The sequence below is a fragment of the Copidosoma floridanum genome, unplaced genomic scaffold (assembly GCF_036245765.1).
Source record: "Copidosoma floridanum isolate Cflo_tuat_1 unplaced genomic scaffold, Cflo_Japanese_pri ptg000013l, whole genome shotgun sequence".
Taxonomy (NCBI): Eukaryota; Metazoa; Arthropoda; class Insecta; order Hymenoptera; family Encyrtidae; genus Copidosoma; species Copidosoma floridanum.
Genome location: NW_028321890.1, coordinates 1523970 through 1548587, shown reverse-complemented (window position 1 = coordinate 1548587; position 24618 = coordinate 1523970). Strand labels below are relative to the sequence as shown.

General features: G+C 32.9%; 1 protein-coding gene across 1 annotated transcript in view; it reads right to left on the bottom strand.

Annotated features, from left to right (window-relative positions):
- The window catches only part of l(2)09851 (WD repeat-containing protein 1 l(2)09851), a 65582-nt gene extending 47008 nt beyond the window's left edge, over nucleotides 1-18574 (bottom strand). The window contains exon 1 of the mRNA XM_089590950.1: nucleotides 17780-18574. Within this exon, the coding sequence (XP_089447076.1) occupies nucleotides 17780-18333 (554 nt within the window). The 5' untranslated portion in view covers nucleotides 18334-18574. The remainder of the gene's footprint in view (nucleotides 1-17779) is intronic.
- Nucleotides 18575-24618: the final 6044 nt, after the last annotated feature.

The following is a 24618-nucleotide window of genomic DNA, read 5'->3' as shown; positions in this document are numbered from 1 at the left end:
ATGTTAAGCACCTTTTTCCTAATGATCCAGGATACTTATTTGCCACACTATTAAATAATAAAAAATTGATCGATAAAATAAGTTAACATATCACAATTTTGATTGCTTATCTAGTACGACAAAGATCTTTTGAATTGGCGCTCTTGTAATTACTTGATAATTTATTATTCAATAGTAGCCAGTAAGTACCCCGGGTCATTCGGTGATAGGCGCTTGTGTTATTAATAATTATTTATTTAACAGAGTTGCCCGTAAGCGCCCTAAGTCACTGAGTGATGGGTGCTTGTGTTATTTATTAATAATTATTTATCTAACGGGTCGGCCAGTATGCGCCCGGGTTAAAGAGTGATAGGCGCTTGTGTTATTAATAATTTTTTATTCAAAAGAGTGGCCAGTAAGCGCCCTGGGTCATTCGGTGATAGGCGCTTATGTTATAATAATTGTTTATTTAACAGAGTGGCCAGTAAGCGCCCCGGGTCATTGGGTGATAGATCCTTGTTTTATTGGAGCTTATTTGAATCTCGCGCGTCACCTTTGGTACTATTTTCTTTTTGATCTAGTGATTTTCCACGTCAGAGAGGTTGGGTCCTAGAGAATTCCCAAATCTGGCCGGAATTATATCCCATCGCTAGTATGCGCTTGCTCCCTCCCACGGGCTGACGGGCTCGCTCACGCGCGCTTACTCGCTCACTCACGCTCGCGTTCGTTGCTTCGATAGGCCCACAGGTCGCATGCACAAGCGGTGCGCACAAAAAAAAGGAAACTGCTGGACCCGCTCGCCTATTGGCCGCAGGGGAAGCAGGGGCACGCCGCAGAGGGGTACATGCCACGGAGAGGGGGGCTGTTCTAGAACCGCCGTGTTCTAGAACCGCCATAGCTTATCTACTAGCATAGGACCACCAATCAAACAAGTTATAAGTTATAGAATAAAAAAAGTCAATGAAAAAAGCAATAAGTTTTAGGGCATCCTTAAGACGATGAACTCCTTCTTTCTAAACGTATTCGTTGACAACAAGTGTAGAAGCGTGTGCAAAAGCGCTGTTTCACAGATACTATTGAACATTTATCACTTGCAGCATTTCTGAAAAAATTTTGGTCCATACAAAAGTCGATTATTTTATCTACAATGATTCGATTACTAGATGTAAACTCAAATTTTTTCGTACGATTGGAAAATATCCCATAGAACTCAACCGTCTCTTCAGGATAGCTCTCATGAAATTCCAAACAAGCGAACTTTCCCGCTGATTTTAGATGACGTTCACTTAATTCTGCCAGTATAATTGAGTTGCATAAATTCTCTAAATTAAATATGTTAATAATATATGTAGCAATACGTATGTTTAATTTTTTAGCGAGGCCATTCCAAAAACGATTTTCCTCCCTTACTACTTGCTGTTCATCAGGACTTATAATAATATTTATACTTATTTTCTTATGAGGAGCGTTGAAATACTAAACATTGCGAAAATGGGAGGTACTGCACTTATAACAAAGAAAGATTGAAACAAAAGTTATAGAAAAAAACTTATTGAATTAAAGATAATGAAAGCAGTAACGAGTTTTTTAAAAGTAAATAGAAAAATTTAGATATTGTTATGAATACATCATAATTACGTATGATTTAGATCACTTACACCATCTCTAATTTATCATATGCTCCCCTCAACTTTGGTTATTGTTACTAAGTTATTTGGTTACTTTTAATCCTCAAAGAGATTCGATACAATCTTTCAGCAGGTTGGCGAAGCGAGGTTAGGGGTGTGGGAAAGCTCTCGGCATTACCAAGAGAACGTAATAATTTATTTCTATGGCATTACATGCATCGATCTTATAAACCTAACCAAAGTTTTTAATTTTATTTCTAAAAATAAAGATTTTTTCTTTAAATAGTATGGATACTGACAAAAATCAGAGAATCATTTGAATCTGCAGTATTTAAAGTATCAACATACATTTTTTGTCCATTTTTTAAACATTTCTAAGGTATGTTATATTTTAGCCTCACAAATTTCTCCATAACAGCTCATGTTAAGTAATTAGTTTTTTTATTTTGAAATATCTTAATAAGTACATGGCTAAGATGGCCCAAAAAAATGCACGTTAATTTTTTATATGATGATATGTATGGAACGGCCTTAAATATTCACGCATACCTTGTAAATAAGAAAAATAAAATTTAGGCACGAACAATTAAAAGAAATTTTAATGTTTTAGTACAAAGATTCCACATCCATTTTTATTTTTTATTTTTTTTTTGTACATCTACCCAAAAAAAAAAATTTTGATTTTTTTAATTGGGAGCATTTAAACTGTATGTTTAAATTCTTCAAATTCTTTATTTTAAAACGTAGATATATCTATTGAACAAAATATTACATTTTAAAACTGTAAACATTTAAACCTTACAAGAGGCACATAAGAAATTATTAAAGTAATGAAACATAAAACAAAACAAAAATTTCAGAATGTATCCATATATTTATCCAGCGTTTTAAAACAAATTATTTTTATTATTAAACTTAAGATTTTTGTTTTCCAATTGTAATTCATCACTTCTAACCGTAACTATTCATAAATATTTAAGTTATAATTGGTACTAACTTTAAAACAAAGATTGTTTTTATAAATATAAATAACAATCTCTTCTTCTCGCTAAGGGCTTTAACTCTTAATGGAATTTGCGAAGCATATAATTCAAATATCAAACAACTAAAAAATAAAGATAATCATAAATGCACTGAACGAACTATTCAATAAATTAATAAGCAATCAGAGTTACTCAACAGTAGATTAAAAAATTTATTTGAAAAAAAAATTTTTTTTTTCTAATAATCGTAGTTGATTACACTAAGATAGATACATGTATTTGCAGTATACATATGCAGTTTGCAGTATATATATAAAAAATGATGTTTATTATTTTTATTTCATTTTATTATTTTACTAGATGATATAAAAACAAAAAAGGATCCAAAACGCTGAATTTAAGATGGCTCTTTCAAAAATTCGATTTTTGATGCACTGTAACTTTTAGGACATTACTCTAAATGGCCTAAAATTTTGCAGAGTTAACTTTTATAGTAACTTCCATGATTGGGTATGCTCTTAAATGAAAAAAATGGTGAGAGCTTGAAGGAGTGTCCCTACATTTTCACTAAAAACGTATCATTTGATACTTTTCATGCCATGTGTATAACATATAACATTTGTTAATTTACTATTAAAAAATATTAACATTAAACTACACTCAAAAACAAAGTAATTCGTGCATTATAATTATCTAAGCACTCTTTTTACTTGCTCCTTTATTATAATAAATAATATTGAAATCCACAACTTGGTATTAAGAAGAACGACTATTCACTTACATAACAAATTACACTAATCAATATTTCGCTGTCCTGCTGACAGCCTCTTCAGGATTAGAGATCTACAATTATAATGGCGCCTATATTCTCATCCATGTATTATATTAAGGAGGTTCGGGAGTATCACTAAAAAGGACGAGGAAGGTCCCCTCTACCCGCGCAGCTTGGCCACACCCTCTATAGCCTCTAATAGTTCTTTAAAAAACTTGTATTTTGGTTGATGTAGCGTTTCAAAGACACAGACACATTTTCGAACATAACTCCATCATGATGCATGATTAAAGCTAATAAGCTATAAGTTTCACCACAATTAGATGGACCGCAAAATACCGCACGAATCCTGTCAAGAAGCACTTCACCATGTCGATTCGGACGCTGTTCTTGTTTGACTATAGCGCAAAATTTAGGAACTTGTAATTTTATGGATTGCTCTTTAAACTCCATGTCTATACTGCATGAATTATCAGTTATAATAGTGTTGTAACAGTGTTGCACGGTCCGAATAGGCTGTCACGACTAGAATACAGCTCGAAAGAGTCTCTACCCCACTTCCCCTACTCCTACTTTCCTTTTCCATGTGATATATGTGTGATTAACCCACGCCTGCTTCACAGCTTATACATTACAATCATGCCATAGAGGAGGTAATACTCCGTAACCATACAGATTACATCATTTTCGTTTTTTCTGGTCTTACCTTCGATTCACATCTACAATTATTTTTTTTGAAGTAAAACTCCTTATGCTGGGCCGTGAACAGCCACGTAAGGGGAAATGTGTTACAAAAAACGTAGCCACCCACCCTGCGGCCCAAGCTCTCTCCTCAATCTTCTCTCTTACACACAGCTCCCTTCCGCTACGTCGCTCTCTCGCATGTACGCCGTGCGCTTCTTTCCTCTTACGCTGCTACTATACTTGTGTATACATACATGTATTACATAGGTATGTAAGTATGTATGTTTCTACGCTACGATTAAACGCTAAACCGATGAGCATGCAGAAAAGAAAAAGAAAAAAACAGCTGTACGTATACTAGAGGTAAAGTATGCAGACGTATATTGTATACATATATACGTGTTGCACGTCCCGGTCAGTACAATCATGTTCATATGTATACATGTACGTAAGAAAACGTGCATAAAGTATTAAGTACGTATCATACGACAACCTTACCTTTGAAAACAAGAAAAAACGCTGTATCTCAAAAGAGAAGCAAAATTGGCTGAAAATAACAATTTTTACGGGTGTCCTAAAGAGTGACTACATGATCAAGGTGCACAAATATAGAGGAGTTGGACTATGCACAAACATAACCTCAATTATTTTCTTTTTCGACATTATCTTAAAAAGAACGGGTAAAAAAAGATTTTTTTTTCCTGTGCCGTATATAAAAAATTAAAATGGACATTTACGAAACCTTCGAACAAATTTTGTCACAACACAACCTCTCCAAAAGTCACATCTCGAAAGGGAAGCCAGATAGGGCAAAAATAATTTCCACGTATATACATCACAATATACATATTTTAATAAATTTCACGTATAGAGAATAATTATTTATTTTATTTTTTATTTTATTTATTTCATACTCCGTCCCTTTCGGGTTTGGAGGGCTTCCGTTACATTTCTTATCGTTATCTTTGCACATTACTTTTACATATGTTTTACATTTTCATTTATGATTTTCAAGTTACATAACCTATTCTTATTAGTAAGTAAACAAAAACATATAATAAATTTAAAAAAAAAAACTTTTCAAAGATAATTTGAATCTAATTTGAAATTCATATTAATGATTATATTCAAATTTAACTATTAATGAAATAAAATGAAATCTATTAATAATACTGAAATAATTAGTCACTTTTCCTTTTAGATAATATTATGAACCTAAAACTTTTCAAAGATAATTTGCTACTAATTTAAAATTCATATTAATATTTATGTTTAAATTTAACTAGAAATGAAATAAAATGAAATCTATTAATAATACTGAAACAATTAGTCACTTTATCTTTTATATAATATTAGAAACTTTAAAAAAAAAAAAAACAAAAAAAAATATACTGTCCATATAACCACTGCAATTAAATTAATTAAATCTTAAATACAACAGTCTTTTTTAAAGTATATTTACATTTCACTTTACACTTTACAATGTTTTTCTTGATCCTTTCTCTTCTTTCTTCTTTCTTCTCATATCCTTCCCTTCTTCCTTCTTGATTTCTTCATACTATTTCTCTTGGCACTCTCAGGAACTCTCCCTTTCTTTTCTTTTCTTAACTACTCTTCTCAATATTTCTATTTTCTTTGCGCTCTTATCAAGTATATCTTCTATTACTTTTTCGCTCCTTGTTTTTTCGCATCTCTTCAGTATGTGTGTATGATTTTCTTCCTCTTCCTTGCATAATCTACATTTCCTTTCTTCTTCTTCTTTCCAATGTTCCCTGCTTTTACATTCATTACCACATCTAAATCTTGCCATTAATTTTCTATCTTTTATTGGTATTTCAATCTTCAGATATTCTGGTTCATCCTCTGTTATTATGTCCTTGTATATCTTATTATATCTTGAGTTTTTTATCTTTTCTAATCTTTTTTCTTTTTCCTTTCTTTTTATACTCTCTATTATCTTAAATCTTACTTGCTCTTTGAATTCTGTCCCTCTCATGTATCTTGTTTTTGTTACTTCTTCTTCCTTTAATATTTCCATTCTCTTTTTTGCTACTCTTCCTATGTTTTTTCTTTCTTTATCTTTATCTTTTTCTCTTATGCCTTCTTTTGCTAATTTAATTTTTGAGTCCCTAATCTTTTCTTCAAATTTTATTGCTCTTCTTAGCGCCTTCATTTCCATGCTTTCCAATTTACATTCCTCTTCCACTAAATAATTTGGTGTATTCCTGTCTAATCCCAATAACCACTTAATATATTTTCTTTGTATACTTTTTAATCTCTCATTTTCTTCCCAGCCCCATACTTCTGCTTCGAATAACGCTATACTCTCCACTAATGCAACAAATAACTTCTTCCTTCTTTGATAACTATACTTAAATATTCTCTCACCTATACTCCAAGCGCTTTTCATCGCCATTATAGCCTTTCTCTTTCTTTTTTCCAAATGCCTTTCATTACTACCATTTTTTTGTAAAATATATCCCAGATATCTAATTTCTGTCACTTCTTCTAGTTCATTTTCTCCCCATTTCCATACTCTTTCTTTCCTTGCTCTTTTTTTCGAATACTAAAATTTTTGTTTTTCTTTCGCTCAAAATCATTTTCTTTTTCTCAATGTACTTTTTGAACCTTTTTAACATATCTTTTAGCTCTTCTTCTCTGTCTGCTATTAAAACTATGTCATCAGCGTAGGATAAACTCCATATTTTTTCATTTCCTATTCTGCATCCTCCTACTTGCCCTTTTCTCATTTCCTCTTCTAGATCCGCTAGGTACACATTAAATAATGTTGGGCTCAATGGACACCCTTGCCTTACTCCTCTCTCTGTCCAAAATTCATCTGATATTTCATCTCCTACCTTCACTATATTTATAGTTTCTTTGTATATATCCATAATTCTACTTATCAATATTTTACTCACCTCCATATCTTGCAATCTTTCCTTTAAAACCGTTCTATCTACTCTGTCAAATGCCTCTTTTAGATCAATGAAGCATGCGAATATTTTTCCTTTTGGTTTACTTAATTTGTCTTCCACTATGTGCTTCAGCGTATAAATTGCTTCCATCACTCCTCTTCCTTCTCTGAATCCAAATTGACTTTCTGCTAATTTTTGTTCAATCTCTTTTTTTAGTAATTCATTTAACATACTCGCGTATATTTTATGTGCCGTGCATGTCAAAGTTACCCCTCTGAAATTATCCAGCTCCTCTTTATCACCTCCTTTATAAATTGTGCATATCACTCCTCTTCTCCATTGTACTGGAATCCTTCCTTCTTCCCATACTTTCTTCATCAATTCCCATAGCGCTGCATCAACCTCTTTTGGCATATATTTCCATATTTCGTTTTCTAGTTTGTCATCTCCTGGTGCCTCCCTCGGTTTTAACCTATTTATTAACCTCTTGAATTCTTCTTTGCTTAATTCTTCTTGGTCCTGTGTACTTTTCTCTATTCTTGCATTCTCTTCTTCCACCTTTTCTATCATCATAGCTTTTTCATCCTTACCGCCTAGTTTCCTCATAAAATGCCTTCTCCATTCTTCAATTTCTGTCTTATTATTAACACCTGCTTTCTTCTTTCTATATCTATTTATATAATTCCAAATTTCCCTTTCTGATTTTGCGACCTTTATATTTCTTTCCTCCGTTATTTCATACCTTTTTCTTTTCGCCTCGCACCAATTTCTATACTCTCTTTTTTTGTTAATTAGATAGTTTCTATCCACTTTCTTTTTTCTCCATGGATTCATTATTTTTCTCAGCTTCTTCTTTTTTATTTTCCATTCTTTGTCATACTACTTTCTTTCTCCCAACCTCCATACCTTAAACTGTTTTTTAGTTTTTGGTACTGCTGCTTCTATTGCTTCTTTTGTTTCTTTCCATCTTCTTTCTACTTGTATCTCTTTCCAATTCCATCCTTCGCACCTCTCCTGGTATTGGTCTATCAATTCTTGCGTCCATTCTCTTTTCGAAATTTCCTTTTCTTCCTTTCCCCTATCTTCTACCATCTCTATTTCATTTTCTAAGTATATTTCTAATGGCATGTGATCTGACTCTGTTCTTTGTCCTATTTTTAATTCTTTTATCTGATCTAACGCTTCTTGATTACTTATAACATAATCTTTTACTGACTCACATCTGCTGCCAATGTACGTGTAGTTTCCTTCTTCTCCTTTTTGTCCGTTAACTATACCCCATCCTTCTTCTGTTATTTCCTTAATTAACCTTCTTCCTTCCTCGTTGATTGTTTCATCTTTTGATTTCCTGTTACTAACTTCCTTGCTTCCAATCTCCATCTCACTGACCCATCCACCTTCCCTGCCAGTCCTCGCATTCCAATCTCCTGCCAGTATAATACCACCTTTTTCCTGCGTTCCTATTTTTTCTTTTATAATTTCCATTGTCTTTGCCACGTCTTGACAGTATACTCCTACAAATGTCCACTCTTGTTCGCCATATTTAATCTCTTGTTTTACTATGTTACCACTCAATTCCTCGTAATTTTTAATTTCTAACTTCTTATTAATTCCTGTAATTATTCCGCCTTTCGCTCTACCTTTTTTATGTTCTCTTTTTGCTGCAACAAATTTCCATTCATACTTTTTCGACATCTTACTTTCTATATCTTCCCATTTATTTTTCTCTAACCATGTTTCTACTAACATTATAATATCAAAATTATTTAAATATTCCCATACTTCCACGTCCTTATTTAACACTCCTGCTGTGTTCTAAACGCATATATTTACACTTTTTTTTCTCCTCCTCTAACTCCCTCTCCTCATTCCCTTCTTGTCCTCTTCATTCTTGCGATCTTCCTGTTATCTTCCCCTGTATCCTTTTTCTTTCTTCTAGGAAATTTCCCTTCCATTCGTTGTATCTATACCACTTATCATCAATCATCAATTTCATATAGCCAATTTTTGTGGTTTTTCCTTCATATCTTTGTTCCTTTGATTTATCTAATATCAATCTTTGTATTTCTCTTTCTTTTCGTGTCAAATCATTTTCAATATATATTCCTTTTTCAAGCTTCTTCTTGTTTATCATGATACTGTCTTTCATTTCCTTGCTTTCCAATTCTACTACTACCATTTTCATATCACTTTTTCCTTTCTTTACCACTATTTCAGTAGCATTTTTCACCTTTACATTGACATTGATTTTCTGTTCCACAAACTCTTCCACCTTCTTTTTTATATTTTCTTTTTCTATAATTGCACCTTTAATGACAATGTTCTGTCTTCTCTTCTCCCTTTCATTTTTTTCTAATTCCCATTCTAATCTGTTGATCCTTTCTTCAATAGCTTTCTTCTCTTCTATCCACTCTAGTCTTTCTTTTAACCACCTGCTTCTTTCCTCTCTCCATTCTTCTTCTCCTTTTCTAATCTTTCCATCAACTCAAACATACTATCTAATCTCTTTTCTATCCTACTTATCTTATCATTTTGTTCTTTAACATCCTGACTTTCATCCTTTTTCTCTTTTTCTCTCTGGAAATTCAGGGTAGATTGTTCTTTGATTTTTTGATTTGTGTTTGTATTACTTCTCGTGTTAATATTTGCGTTTTTTCCTGCCATTTTCAAATTTTTACCGACTCTACAGATATCTTCCTCACCGACTCTGTCAATTCCGATAATTCAGGAATTCTTTTCATCTACTGCCAGTAACCAAGTTGTCAAAAACTTTTTTATCTACTGTCTCGTCGGAAAACTTGGTATCTTCCTTATCTACTTTCTCTGTCGGTAACCGATAAAAAGAAATCACCTTTCCCTACCCGTGCCCTTCCTTCTTACTGGGGTTCCTAACCTCACTTTTTTTTATACCCCTGTTTGTCCACTTTTTCACTATTCACTGTTCACTTTTCTTTTATTATTATCACTTCTTTCTTTCTCCCTTTTCCTTCGTATACAACTTTTTCCTTTGTTCATCCGATTGCACTATTCTTTTGCGACTTGCATCGGCGTCTTGTTCGTCTCTCGCGTCCTCTGTCCTACCTGTTTTTCAATCCTTTATAATCCTCCTATTTCACTTTATTTTTCACTTTTTGTCCCTGTTTATTATGTCCTCATGTATTTCACCACTTTTTAAAGACTTTATTACAGCTATCTACCCTTGCTCTTTCTTCTATTTATTGCTTTATTCAGGAGCTTACTTTTACACGTCCACTTTCCTACGTGTCCACAACGGAAGTCTAGAGAATAATTATTGAAGTGGAAAAATATGTAACACGGATTCATACAATTGTAATAATTCTAAAAACAATAAGTCATATCTTAAAGGCAAAGCTACATCCTACATAAATTTTAAGATAAGTAGAAATTAGTTATAAGTACGAAAAAATTTTAATATTCAATTATAAATAATCATAAAAAACGAATTGAATGAAAAACTATAACTTTACAATGGATAATAGCTATACGTCTATTATTTTCCTCAATCTTTGTCAGATAAGTAAGGTAGACTTTTTTACATATTATAGTAGTGTTACGTGGGAATTGTGGAGTTTCGGGGTGTAAGGGGATTGAATACACGTGGAAGAAAGTATATGTTCGTTTATTAGAGTCTCAAGGCGAGAGCAGTCACGTGCGTGGCGTTAGGTTCGGAGGCTGATCGGAGAGAGAGAGAGCGGGAGAGCTGATAACGCTCTGGCCCGCCGCCGAAAGGTGATCATCATACTCTGTATCCGCTGCTCATGCGCCGTGAGAGGTGAGTCTTGGGCGCGAACTTACAAAGGTTCTAGATACTGTACGTCACAGTAGCCAAAATTTAAAAAAATGTTTATTTGTCGGATACAATGATTCCAACAAGAATTGATTGTACATAATAATGCACGAATCAAATGCACAAATAGTAATTTTAAATAAAAGAAATTTTTGTTTCGCATAAGTGAAAAAAGTACTTTTTTGAGGCACTATAGTAAAAACTTTGGTTTCGTTCTGTAATACATGACCAACAATTTGTTTATGTATCAGTAGATATATCATAGCAAACACAAAAGTATAATGAATATGTAATTATAATAAAATTTTTACTATTTTAATATCAGATTCTTAAAGACCTATTAAAATTAGGTGGTGTTATCTAATTGTCTTAGTTCCTGTTATATCGAGTGTAATAATATTTAAGTTGTAAGATTCACTTCTGCCGGGGGGCCCCAGACCCACACCTGGTTTAAAAAAAATTTTTTTTTTATATGTACCGATTTATAATGGTTATTAAAATAAATTAGTCCTTACAATAATTGCGCTGATAATTAATTTTAAATGTATTAACTTTCATTTACTTTTCATAAATCGACAGCTTTGAAAAAAAAGTGCTTATTGTATCAGTTATAAACTAACAATACTTATTGCTTTCTTATTATCATTAACAACTACTTTTAACTAAGATCAATAACACTCACTAGGCTCTGATAGACAGTAATTAGAGTTGCTAATCTTCATTTTCTTCTTAATAATAATAACTTGTAAACAAACGCCTCTAAGCAAATAACACAGTGAGCTCGAGTGTATTCGTTATAAATCAATAACATTGTTAATAAGAAAGGCACCTTCAACATAAAAACTTATTGTACTCAAGTATTTTTGTTTTAAACAAATAATACCATTAATTAAATAAGCACCTATTATGAAATCATTAGTGCGCTCTAGTATTTTTATCTCAAAAAATTACAATTTTAATTAATCAACAAACGCTTACAGTACAATGACCCAATACACCCCAGTGTTTTCATCTTGAATAAATTAGAATATTAACTAATAAACAAGCGCTTATAAGACAACGATCCAGTATGCTCTAGTATTTTTATTTTAAATTAATTTAAAGGTTAGTTAATAAACAATCACTTTTAACGGAATAATCAAGTACGCCCATGTCTTTTTGATTTTCATTTATTATGATGTTAATCGATGAACAAAAGTTTTTAACAGAATAATCTAGTGCACTTCAGTCTTTTCATCTTAAATAAATTAAAATTTGAATCAATCGACAAGCATTTTTGACGGAATGATTTATTTTGCTTGAGTTTTTTCAATTTTAATTTATTATGATATTGATTAAAAAAGATGCAGAACTTGTTTCTAATGAAGCGACATAAGCACACTGTATTATTAAGATAAAAGTGCCTTATCATTAATCAACGTTATCATGATTTATCAATTACGTTAAGTAATTAAATAAAAATCAAGAAGTCTTGGGCGTACTCGATTCTTCCGTTAAAGGTGATGTTTTATTAACTAACATTTGAATTTATTTAAGATAAAAATACTGGAACATAATGGGTTATTGTCTTATAAGCGCTCGTTTCTTAGATAAATAAGATAAATTAAAAAAAGATAAATTACTAGAGCGCACTAATAATTTTGTAAAAGGTGCTTGTTTTATTAATAATATTATTTGTTTGAAACAAAAATAGTTGAGTACAATAAGTTTTTAGGTTGAAGGTGCTTTTTTTAATAACAATGTTATTTATTTATAGCGAATATACTCAAGCTCACTGTGTTATTTTCTTTAAGGCGCTTATTTTTAAATTATTATTATTCCTAAGAAGAAAAACAAGATTTGCAACTCTAATTACTATCTATCAGAGATTAGTGAGTGTTATTGATCTTAATTAAAAGGTATTTTTAATGTTAATAAGAAAGCAGTGAGGATTGTTAGTTTATAACTGACACAATAAACTCATTTTTTTTCTTTAAAGCCGTGGATTTATTAAACGTAAATAAAAATTAATACTTTTTAAATTGATTATCAGCACAATTATTGTAAGAACTAATTTATTTTAATAAACATTATAACAAGGTACGTATCAAAAAAAAGTAAAAAAAAAATAACCGTAGATGCGAATCGAAGATATGACCTGCCAAAACGAAGGTGTTGTAGTCGGAATGGCTACGGAGTACAATAGTACAATAGCACGTCGCGAATACGCTATGCGCCTATGTCAGGTGGCGCCTATATCAGTGAGAGAAATTGTTCCTCGCTAGCGTTGGCCGCGATAGTCAAAAGTTTGCTGCCAACCGCAACCTTCAGAGCGCTTCTTTAACAGTCCCACCGACGGTCCAGCTGTGAACTATCACTGATGTGCACATTCGTATATATCTTTATACAGTTCACAGCTGTCCCTCGCTAAGATCGCTAGAATGCATGCAGCCTTATACCAAAATTTGTTAATAAATTAAAAAAAGGTTATTAAGAGTGGATTGACTAAAGGAATCAGTGATTTGAGCGCGTATTATGTTACTGTACAGTAAGAAATTTTGTTTGGTGTTGTCATGTGCACTACAAGATTGGAAAAAATAAAAACATGGATTGGGACTGTGATAACACAGCATATTTGAATGCATTTACATGCTTACACTTGTCTACAGCTTAAAGGACACAAGTAATCCACGAAAACGTAATATAAATGGGTAAAAGTTAACCTAACCTGTCATTAGTATTTACGTTTATTGAACACTGTGTTGTGAGAAATGGATAAATGTAAGCAGTACTTGTGTTTTTCAAGCTCCACACAAGTGCAAGCATGTATATGCACTTAAAGATGTTGTGTTATCACAGTCGCAATCCATGTTTTTATTTTTTCCAATCTTATAGTACACATGACAACACCAAACAAAATTTATTATCATACACTTATATAATACACGCTCAAATCACTGATTCATTTAGTCAATCCACTCTTTATAACCTTTTTTTTAAATTTAGAAAAAAATTTTTGTATTAGACTCCATGCATTTTGGTGACCTTGGCGAGGGACAATTTCTCTCACTCGACAGCGCCACCTGACATAGGTGCATAGCGAATAAGATATTTTCACTTCTGATGTCATCATGCAAAATGGCGAGGGCTGGGGGCAAAGTTTGAATTCACACAAGAAGTTTAATCGCGACTGTAAAATTTATGGAGGTATTCCAGTTACTCGATTTTATTACAAAAACTTCTTTTTTTGCGAGATATCGAATGGGTATCAGATAAACAGCATTTTTCTCAATAAATAAGTGAAATCGATGAATAAAGTAGTTGCGGGAAAAAAGTCAAGCCGGAAAACATTCTTAATGTTTCTTGAAAACCCTTTACAAGCATCTGATCGCACCTGTTTAAAAATTTGTAATTAATAAATAATCAAATATCCACTGTTGCTATATTTAAAAACAGGTACGATCAGATGCTTGTAAGGGGTTTAAAAAAAATGTTTTCCGGCTTTACTTTTTGCCCGCGACAACTTTATTTATCGATTTCACTTATTTATTAAGAAAAAATGCTGTATTTATGATACCCATTCGATATCTCGTGAAAAGGAGAAGTTTTTGGAATAAAATCGAGACACTGGAATATCTCAATAAATTTTATAGTCACGATTAAACTTATTGTGTGGATTCAAACTATGTCCCCCAGCCCTCGCCATTTTGCATGATGTCGTTAGAAGTGAAAATACTTTATACCCTTTCTGTGGTATAAATGTAATACATAAGTAGGTTTGGGTTAACCATATATGTATATCACATTGAAAGAGAAAGTAGGAATAGGAGAACTGGGGTAGAGACTTTCGAAATGTATTCTAGTTGCGCCGGCTTATCCGCTATGTGTAATCACCTGTGCTGCCGCCTTCATGGCCACATGCAGAAATGACTTAATGTATGTAAACAAAGCCTAACCGTATTGCAGAGATAGGAGAAAAGTCATTTAAATCAAATAAATTATTATTTATCAATATTAGAACGATGAAATTGATATTTCTATAAAGGAAAACGAATGGTCTATAAAAAAGAAGTATAATTTTGCTCAACCGTATCTTATAATTAAGATAAAAGCAGAATTTTCTCTCTTTTTTTGAAGTTGTATGCTTTCAGAGCTGAACCGAATGAAATGTAGATAACCTTAATAATGTAAAAAAGGTATACATGCATACGCAGGGACTGTTCTCTTGACATTTCTTACATCATTAAGGTGATATACATTCCATTCGGCGAGTCATGGACATTTTGCCCATACGACATTATGCCCACCAATCAGAAGCAAGCTCGTTGCTATAACAATGTCTTCTTATATCTAATGCTGGAGATGATTCTTAAGATTATTCTAAAGAAAACTCTCAAGAGAATTCTTGAGAATGTTTGTAAGAAAATTCTTTAAAAAATTTTTAAGAAAATTTTTGAGAAAACTCTTAAGAATATTCTTAAGGATATTCTCAAGAAAATTCTTAAGAATACTCTCAAGAAAGTTCTTGAGAAAACTCTCAAGGAAGTCCTTAAGAAAATTCTTAAGAAAGTTCTTAAGAAAATTCTCAAGAAAATATTTGAGAAAATTCTTAAGAAATTTCTCAAATAATTTCTTAGAAAAATTTTCCAGAAAGTTTACAAGAACATGTCTAACAAGATTTTAAATTTATTTTAATTTTAGACGCGTACTTTTTTAAAGTAGGAAAATTTTTCAATTCGTAGTTTTCAGACAGAATTTTTTTTTCTTTTTTGTATCGTATTCCTTTCATTTCAGGAATCGTTTTCAGGTTTTATAATAGCTTTAACATTAATCATAAGTTATTTTACCTTTCTTACTCTGTAAGGTGATTTCCATGATAAGCATTCCCAGAAAAGCATTATTCAAGATAATATTACAGGAAAGCATACAACCTCAAAAAAAGACAAAACATTCTATTTTTATCTTAATTATAAGATACGATTGAGAAAAATTAGACTTCTTTTGTATTAAACATACGTTTCCTTATAGGTTCATTAATTTCATTATTCTAATATTAATAAATAATAATTTTCGATAGAAAGGTACATCATTATGATCGTTCGCGTGTTTGAATTTCGCGCCATTTCAATTTGGGCGAACACCTATAACTTGCACTGAATAAACTTTGTGATTAAATATCTTTTCATTTTGTCTTATGAGGTACAATTGTTAACGCACCGTTACGAAAAGGGTAAATTCTAGTTTTTCACTCTAGTTTTTGGTCATTCTGGCCCAGTTTTACGAATAATTTTAATGACTGTAGGACTTCCGGTGTCAGAACTGTGTACGTCAATAAGAGCCCATGATGAACAAGTGCTCAACAACGATTTTCGAACGTCTTGTTCTCATTATTTGATCCGATAAGCGTATCTGAAATTTTGCATAGAGGTTTGTATTTTGTATAAAAGCTTCATTAACAACCTCTCCAAGTTTTACTTTGGTAGCCCAGTTTTTAATTTTCGCATGAACCACCTTAATGGTAGATGACAATTAAAAATAAATGATAGAGATGTTTAAGAAGGATTTTGCGACCTGCCAATGCCTATTCTGAAAACATCAATTTAATCAGTTTTTTTTACATACATTTAATTACTATCGGGACTCTTGCAGCTGCTAACTTATAACGAGAAAAACCGGTTCCCTCTTCATTTCAAAAAAAAATTACGAAGCCTTAGGGAGCCTGTACATGGGAGACTTGCACTAGCAGGTTCAGGTCCACGCCATAAGCCCGTGTGAGTGCGAGAGAGAGAACATATATTCTTGCATCTCTCTCGCACTCGCACGGGCTTATGGCGATCTGATCTGAACCTGCAAGTGCAAGTCTCTCATGTACAGGCTACCTTAGCTCTACAAAAACTTTTGAAAGCCAGTATTTAAGCTAATTCATAACATAAATAAATATAGCTTTTTTCTTATAAATTTGCTTTTACGTCATTGAAAATAACTTTTCAAGTAACTGGATATTATGATTTGCCAGGCAGAGTATAAATAAAGCACACATAAGTATACACACATGAAGTCTAGTGATGCAAGACGGGACGGCATTCCCCTCAAAGCAAAGTTTAGCACTCCAGATGTTTGCCCAAATTGATATGGCGCGAAATTCAAACACGTGAACGATCATTATGATGTACCTTTCTATCGAAAATTCCCAATACAATTCTTTGGTACATTTCTCTCTTGTAAATATTTGCAATTTTATGATGATAAGTTACTCCATGTAATAATTTGAAGTCAAGTATTACCAGTAATGAGAAATAATGTACATATAACGATCCATGTTCAACACGTTTATTTTCCTCTTTGCTTATAATTTATAAACTTTAACAAAGGCTTAGTCTCTCACAAGAATAATATTGAAACAAAATATTTAAAGTTAAATAAAAACATGTAAATCTCTGCATAGAACCAAGGCAACTTTATATATACAGATGACTAGGTTGGATTACAGTACGTCGCACTTCACATATGCACCCATCAGCAATTCCGCAGACAACAAGAGTTTCCGGTCTGCACACACTGCGAGTCACGGGCGAAACTATTATCTTACTCATGTAAATTAATACATACCTATTATTTTATAACTTTAGGAGTGTCAAAAATCACCATTTTTTAAATTTTATTTTTTAGGTATAAATTTGTTTAAAATATAAACCTTCTTTGCTTTACTTTTTTTGTACATCATATTGACCTCAGACTTACGCATGCGCCACCTTAATTAAAAAATTTAATTTATTATATGATGTATGTTTGAAGAAGCGAGGAAAATTTTTCAGAAATACCGCGATTTATCTGGAGGTAATGTCCCCTGATGTACCTACCGACTAAAAAAATAAACCTCCTCGCATAGAATGAAACCTTTCTAATTAGCAGTAATTTAAGCATTCGTTTTCAAGACTATGTATATCAGTGTATTTCTGGGCTATAAAATAATGCATTTACTCGTTTAAATGAAATATTTCAAATAATCATACACTTCTACTTCTTACCTAACTCTATTAACACATCCTTGATGTTTGATTGAAGCAACCCTCATTTTAGGAAATTTGGCTTCTTCATCTTCGTTTTGTTCACTGCTTTCTTCAGAATCATACTTTAAACTTTCATCAGAATCAGAGTCAGGGTTTTTCAATTTTTTGCCATGAAGATTGTACATTTTTATTACTAGTAAATTGTTTACATTCGTTCTGGCTGCTTGAGTACCAGCCAGCAAATACATGGATAGAGGGTATTTTTCTCTCAAATCTCCAAATCTGTCTTTAATTACATCAAAACTAAGGCATGGTGCTTCAGTCTGTGCTTGGTGAAGCATGCGATAAGCTGATTTATCTGCCACTAACTCTTCACCTTCTTCTAATTGGGTTCCAGGCAAATAAACTTTATCCTTTTTATCAACCTCATTAATCGCACTATTTTTTTTGTCTTTTTTATTTCCTGCAAATTTTTCAAACTCGTAATTATCTTTAATTTCAATATCTTCCTCAGTACTACTGTCTGAGCTACTTGAATAACTTGGAGCTGACCCTTCATCGTCTAACTCCATTGATTATACTTTATTCAACGTTATTTCGTAAATTAACGTCGATAAATTTCGAATACGTTTTAATAATAAAGGTATTGAGAAAAAAAATTCTATAAGCTTTTGAAGAGTTCCCACTCTCATTCTAAGACGAATACAGAAGGTTCGTTAAAGCTCCCACTGGGTTCGGTTCGGTAGGTTCTGGGATCAAATAACAAAACACACGCGTTCACGAGAGTTTGGTTCTAGAACCGACCGCGTCGAACTTGGGGTTCTAAAACCAACTCTCGTGAACGCGTGTTTTTTCATGTTTTTTACATAGACGTATAAGGAAAATAGACTGCTCGTTCTTATGTACGGCGCTGAAGCACAAGTAGAAGAAAACACAACATCGAACGTGAAAATCTGTCTCTCTCGCACTTTCCTACCTTTTAACGATGTGCGAGAGAGACAGATATGTACGTTTAATATGTTATTATGTCTCCTTGTACTTGATGCTTCAGCGCCGTACATAAGAACGAGTAGTCTATTTTTCTTGTATGTCTAGGGTTTTTTCGTCCTAGAACCTAGAACCTAGAACCGACCAAACTGAACCGAACCAAGGGGCGGCGTAAGCAAACCTGTAGAGATGTAAGTATAGATTGGGTGTAATCCGCAATCGCCGCCAGCAGTTACATGTGTGAGACGTGACAACGTTGCGTGGTTGGGGGCGCTACTGTCGATTAACTGGTGATGTCTACTTGCTCTTTTTCGTGACATTTTCTCAATGTAAACAAACACACAGACCAAAAAAAATAGTTTCAAGTGCCAAAAACAAAAATGGAAATAACAGCTTTACTGCTGGCGGAATTGCGCGGGATCACAGCAAAAATAGAAATAACAGCTTTACTGCTGGAGGGATTGCGCGGGATCACAGCAAAAATGTCACAAAAAAGACCAAGTACACTGACGTCGTCTGCTTTACTGCTGGTGGGATTGTGGATCACATCACCAATAAATCGACAGTAGCGCCCCCAACCACGCAACGTTGTCACGTCTTACATATGTAACTGCTGGCGGCGATTGCGGATTACACCTATTGCATAGTACAATAAAACAAGGTAAGCACGATGATGTAAAAATACAAGGTGTGGCGTTCCGAGGTCTTATTGTCGTGCCGTTCTGCACCTTCCATCATCACGATGCCATATTTGAGGGAGATGTTACTACTACAGCACTAAAGAGCCAATACAATAAAACGAAGTGGCCAAAGTTAAGACTAAAACCTATCCCTCGCATCCACCTCGAAATGAGACATTTATATAGATTTAGACATACGTATGAATATACATATACGTTAATTGATTAATAATTACCTATTTGGTCAGTTTTGTCTGTGTAAATATTCACGAATTGTATGTTTGGTCACTGAAACTACTGGACCCCATCTCAAGGATCCATGTAGATTTCGACGAGGATATTCCACGTGGACTTCCATGTGGATTCTTCATGGATCTATATGAATTCTCCGTGGAAATTCATGTAGATTTTCTACATCGAGTTGAATGTGGATTGTCCTTATGAAAGTTTACGTGGATTGTCCACATAGTAATTTTGACGAATTTTTTGTAAGAAAAATCAGTGATTCTTCTCTGTTTAGTACTGCACGGATTTTTAACGCAAAAATTACATGTATGTTTTACAAGGCCACCTACATTGATTTTCCATTTGAAATTCCACATGGATTTTTTATCTAAGACCATACATCAATTTTCCACGTTTAATACGCGTGGATTGCGCTCACCTACATTTAGTTCGTTTGAAATCTACATACACCTTTTATCTATGTAGATATTTTTTTTTGTTTTCTTATACGAACAATTGAATTAACTTTTTATGACAGAAATAATTGTTAATAAAGTGAGGCTGATGAGGTTGGCGTTAAGACCAACAAAACGTTGTTCAAAGAAACATCCGGCATTTTGGAGTTTTTATTCCCACTACTTGATTAGCTCTTAACAGATCGTGTAATTATCCACTGCCCCTCAAGTCATTATTCAAGTGTCAATATATGTCTAAATGAATACGTATGAATAAGTATGTATATACAAACGTATGGCTGTGAATATGTATATGAATGTATATATGTAGATATGTAAATGTGTATTATTTGTTTATGGACATGTAAATATGTATAATATGTATAAATATTTATTGCTTATGTAAATATGTATTAGATCTGTAAATAAGTAATTATGTATCAATGTATGTATATAGATCCTTTTTTATCACTGTATATAATAAAGGTGATTTTTTTTGTGCCTCTGGCTTTTTTCTCACATAAAAGTTGTGTCATTCTTGAAGTGATACCTCACCCAGCTAAAAATTTGTCATAAGGTCTTACATAAGTTCTTAAGTAATTTCTTATATAATTTCTTATGTCAGTTCTTATGTTAGTTCTTACGTAAGTTCTCATATAAGTTTTTTCATCACTACTTGTGTCAGAACTTACATTTGCTTATCAACCAAGTACTTACTGAAGATCTTATGTAATTTCTTATGTCAGTTCTTATGTAAGTTCTTATAAGACTTCGGGTATCAGTCGTTTAAACGTATTCATTTACTATCTAGATACATACATGGTGAACTTAAAAATTTTTTCTGCATAAAAGCTGTTAGAATAGCTAATATAAATTAGTAAATACAAAAAAATCATCTCTTACCTCCACCAAGGGGATTTGAATCTGGTCCAGAGACTCTAGTCAAGTGTCTTACCCACTCAGCCAAAGTGGATTCGATACGTGGGAAAGAATTGACGTCCTCATGTGGTACATCTGATACTAACATCGATGTTATTGAGTCCTCGAATTATTGCTTTCTACAATCTCTGATACTAGTTAAGGAACGTGTTTTTCCACTTCTTATTTAAATCAAATACTTTTTTTTTAAACTTTAATTCACGTAGTAACTTGTATTTTAAGAATTTATGTCATCTTTTGAGTAATGTTTATATAAGTGAGAAACTATTTTTCCTACTGGTTTTTGATACCGACATTAAAGTATTGAAGAGAAGAAGTTAATCTTCAACTTTGTTGTTGTAACAATTACAATAAATTTATTACACTTTAAAAAATACATTATTTTTCCCTTAAAATAAAAAGTACAAGTAAAGTTCAAATAAAATCTGTGATCGAAAAGTAGTTGTAAAATCAATTACTAGATTTATTGTCAAGAAACTCATTATCAGACTCAAAATAATGTTATATGTACGTTTATAAAATGTTCAATAACCAATGAGATAACCAAGGTGTTAAATGTTATCCACGAAATAATTCTTTCCCATGTATCAAATCCACTCTGGCTAAATGGGTAATACACTTGACTAGGAATTCTCTGGTTCAGGGTCAAATTCTCTTAGTGGAGGTAAGAGATGCTTTTTTTGGGTATTTACTAATTAATATTAGTTATTCTAACAGTTTTTATGCAGAAAAAATTTTAAAATAACCTGTGTATGTATGTAGATAGTAATTAAATACATTTAAACGGCTAATACACGAACTTTTATAAGAACTTACATAAGAATTTACATAAGATCTTATGTAAGTTCTTGGTTGATAAGCAAATGTAAGATCATGTACAAGTTCTGACATAAGTTCTATTTAAAGAACTTATATGAGAACTTACATTCGAACATATGTAAGAAATTACATAAGAAGTTACATAAGAAATTACATAAGAACTTATGTAAGAACTTATGACAAATTTTTAGCTGGGCATGATTTAAACTTTACAGTAAATAGCTTCAGATACTGCATAGCACTGTTCGACATAATTTAGATAGTTCATAAATAATGTATCATATTAATATGGTAGTGCATGATATTTTTCTTTTCCAAAAATGCGGCTAAATTTAGAATTTGCTTTATGACTAGATAATTATATAATAATGCATGTGTCATTAAGGGAAACACAAATATTAATTGTATGTGTGTGTGTCAGCTTATAAATAAAAAAATTAATTATAACCATAAAGTTGCAAATAAACCTCCAAAATGTAATGCAAATTATTTGCATTGCATTCATAGCATAAGCAACAGTAATGAAATCATCCAGAGAGCTTTTACAGACAATTCATGTATTAATAAAATTTTGATAAATAATTATTTACAGTTAACTGTAGCGCCTGTCAGTAGGTAAGCTGGGGTAAAATATTACTAGCCAGTTTATCGATTATTAAAACATGAAATAATAACGCAAGCACTTATCACTGAATAACCCGTAGCGCTTACAAGCCATTTTATAAATCAAATAAATAAAAATCTAAAGCACCTATCATCAGATGACCAGGGACATAGCTGGTAATAATCATGTTTGCTACTATTGTAATAAAGGTAAGTTTTATTGTGTCTTCGGTTTTGTTTCGACGAATCGGAAAAAAGTGTTGTTGACATAATATATAAATTGAAAAGACACATAAATAAAAATAAATACAAAAATGAAACAGAATGATGAGTCGCGTGAAAAAAAAAAAAAAAGGCCTATAGTTGGAATCGAAACCAAGATCGCAAAACAACACATTCCGCAGCTTAAGCCTTAAACACCTTAGCTATCCAACGTTTGGACGTTTCTGATGTAGAATTCATATATGTTCATGGATAACCTCCGGAGCTTGAGATTATAGCTGAACTAACATCCTTAAAAAATAGTTTTAGCTGAATATTTTTCAAAAATATTAGTGGATTTTCCGAATCAGTATGAAAGTACGAAATCCAATGAAAAAGAAATGTCTTGAAATCCAAAGATATTGTATATAATTTTGAGCATTTAACTTCTACATTTTAATTAAATGAGATAGATATAGATAGCATTGAAACAAGAGTCAATTAAATAGCATATACTTATAAGTATTTTTGGTTATAGTATATAAGTATAGAGAGAAAGACTCGTGTCGTCGCTTGCGTTGGCTGTGCGCTCAGCTATATAGCTATATAGTCATTTCGACTCCTCCCATCCTCGTAGGCGCACATATTCAGTATACACCCCTTCCACGGATCTCCAAAATGTGCGCCTACATGCTCATTTCCACGCGAATCCACTCCTCTCCTCGTAGGCACACATTCGGTATACCCCTTCTACGTGTCTCAAAAACGTGCGCCTACATGCTCATTTCCACACAAATCCACTCCTCTACTCATCTCTGACGCTGTTCGATAGGGGTCGTCCACGAAGGACCGTCCGGTCGTGGACGAGGAGGGGAGTTTGTCAAAACCGGACACAACCGGACAAAGGGGAGGGGGGTCTTATCAATCCGGACGTCCAGAACCAATATAGCAATCAAATATTTTCAGGTATATTTTACCTACTGATTGTTATAGAGTCAAAATCTCTGCACTCTACTTATGCGGTATTACCTAAATATTCACATTATCTCTACATGTTAAATATGCCCAATTGGCTACAAAGCCCTTGGGAAGAAGAATGACCCTCTTTATTCTAACATTTTATCGTGTTTAGTTCGAACATTTTTATCACGTATTATCTCCGATTCTTTTTACAACGCATCACAACTTCAGATTATAATTATTAATTTATTTAAGTGTATAATTTTTTTTAAATACATTTAGTTTTGACTTTATAAAATTTTGAAATCCAATAGAAACATATGTCTGTGTGCTACAAGCTTTAGTCATGTCATTCTAAACGTTAGATACCACTCGCTGTTTGCTTGCGTATTTATTTATTTTTAATTTTTACTTTAAAACAATTTTTTTTCTTAATTTTAAAGGTGGTTTTAGACGTCCAAGACTAGGGGGGGGGGGTGAACAAAACCGGACACAACCGGACAGAGGGAAGGGGGGGGCCATTTTTAGCCAAAACGACCGGACGGTCTTTTGTGGACGACCCCATGCGACTCAATCATGCGAGTCTCGCACTGTCGAAAAATGTGCGCCTTGGTTCGATGGCTGGCCGCGGCGGGTCGCCCCGATCAGTGGAAAAAAGTTGTCTCACGCCGTAGCCTGGTAGCTACGGTAGCCAGCGTCGGGGTTAACCTCCTGGAAGCCAGCCCGCAAATGATCGATTTGAGCAATAAAAAAAATACTAGGCGACGTGTTTTTATCTGCACATTTAGTTTAAGCAAATAGTTGGAACTGCACATGCCTCAATTTTGCATAAAAAATTAAAAACTATTTGCGATTTGACGGCCGCAGTTGGATAGCCATATCTCGTCAACAAGGGCACATTTGCAACTGCACACTGTCTTAATAAACTGCACATTGTCCAAACTTAATTGCACAATCAAAATTTTGATCTGCACTGTCTTAATTAATT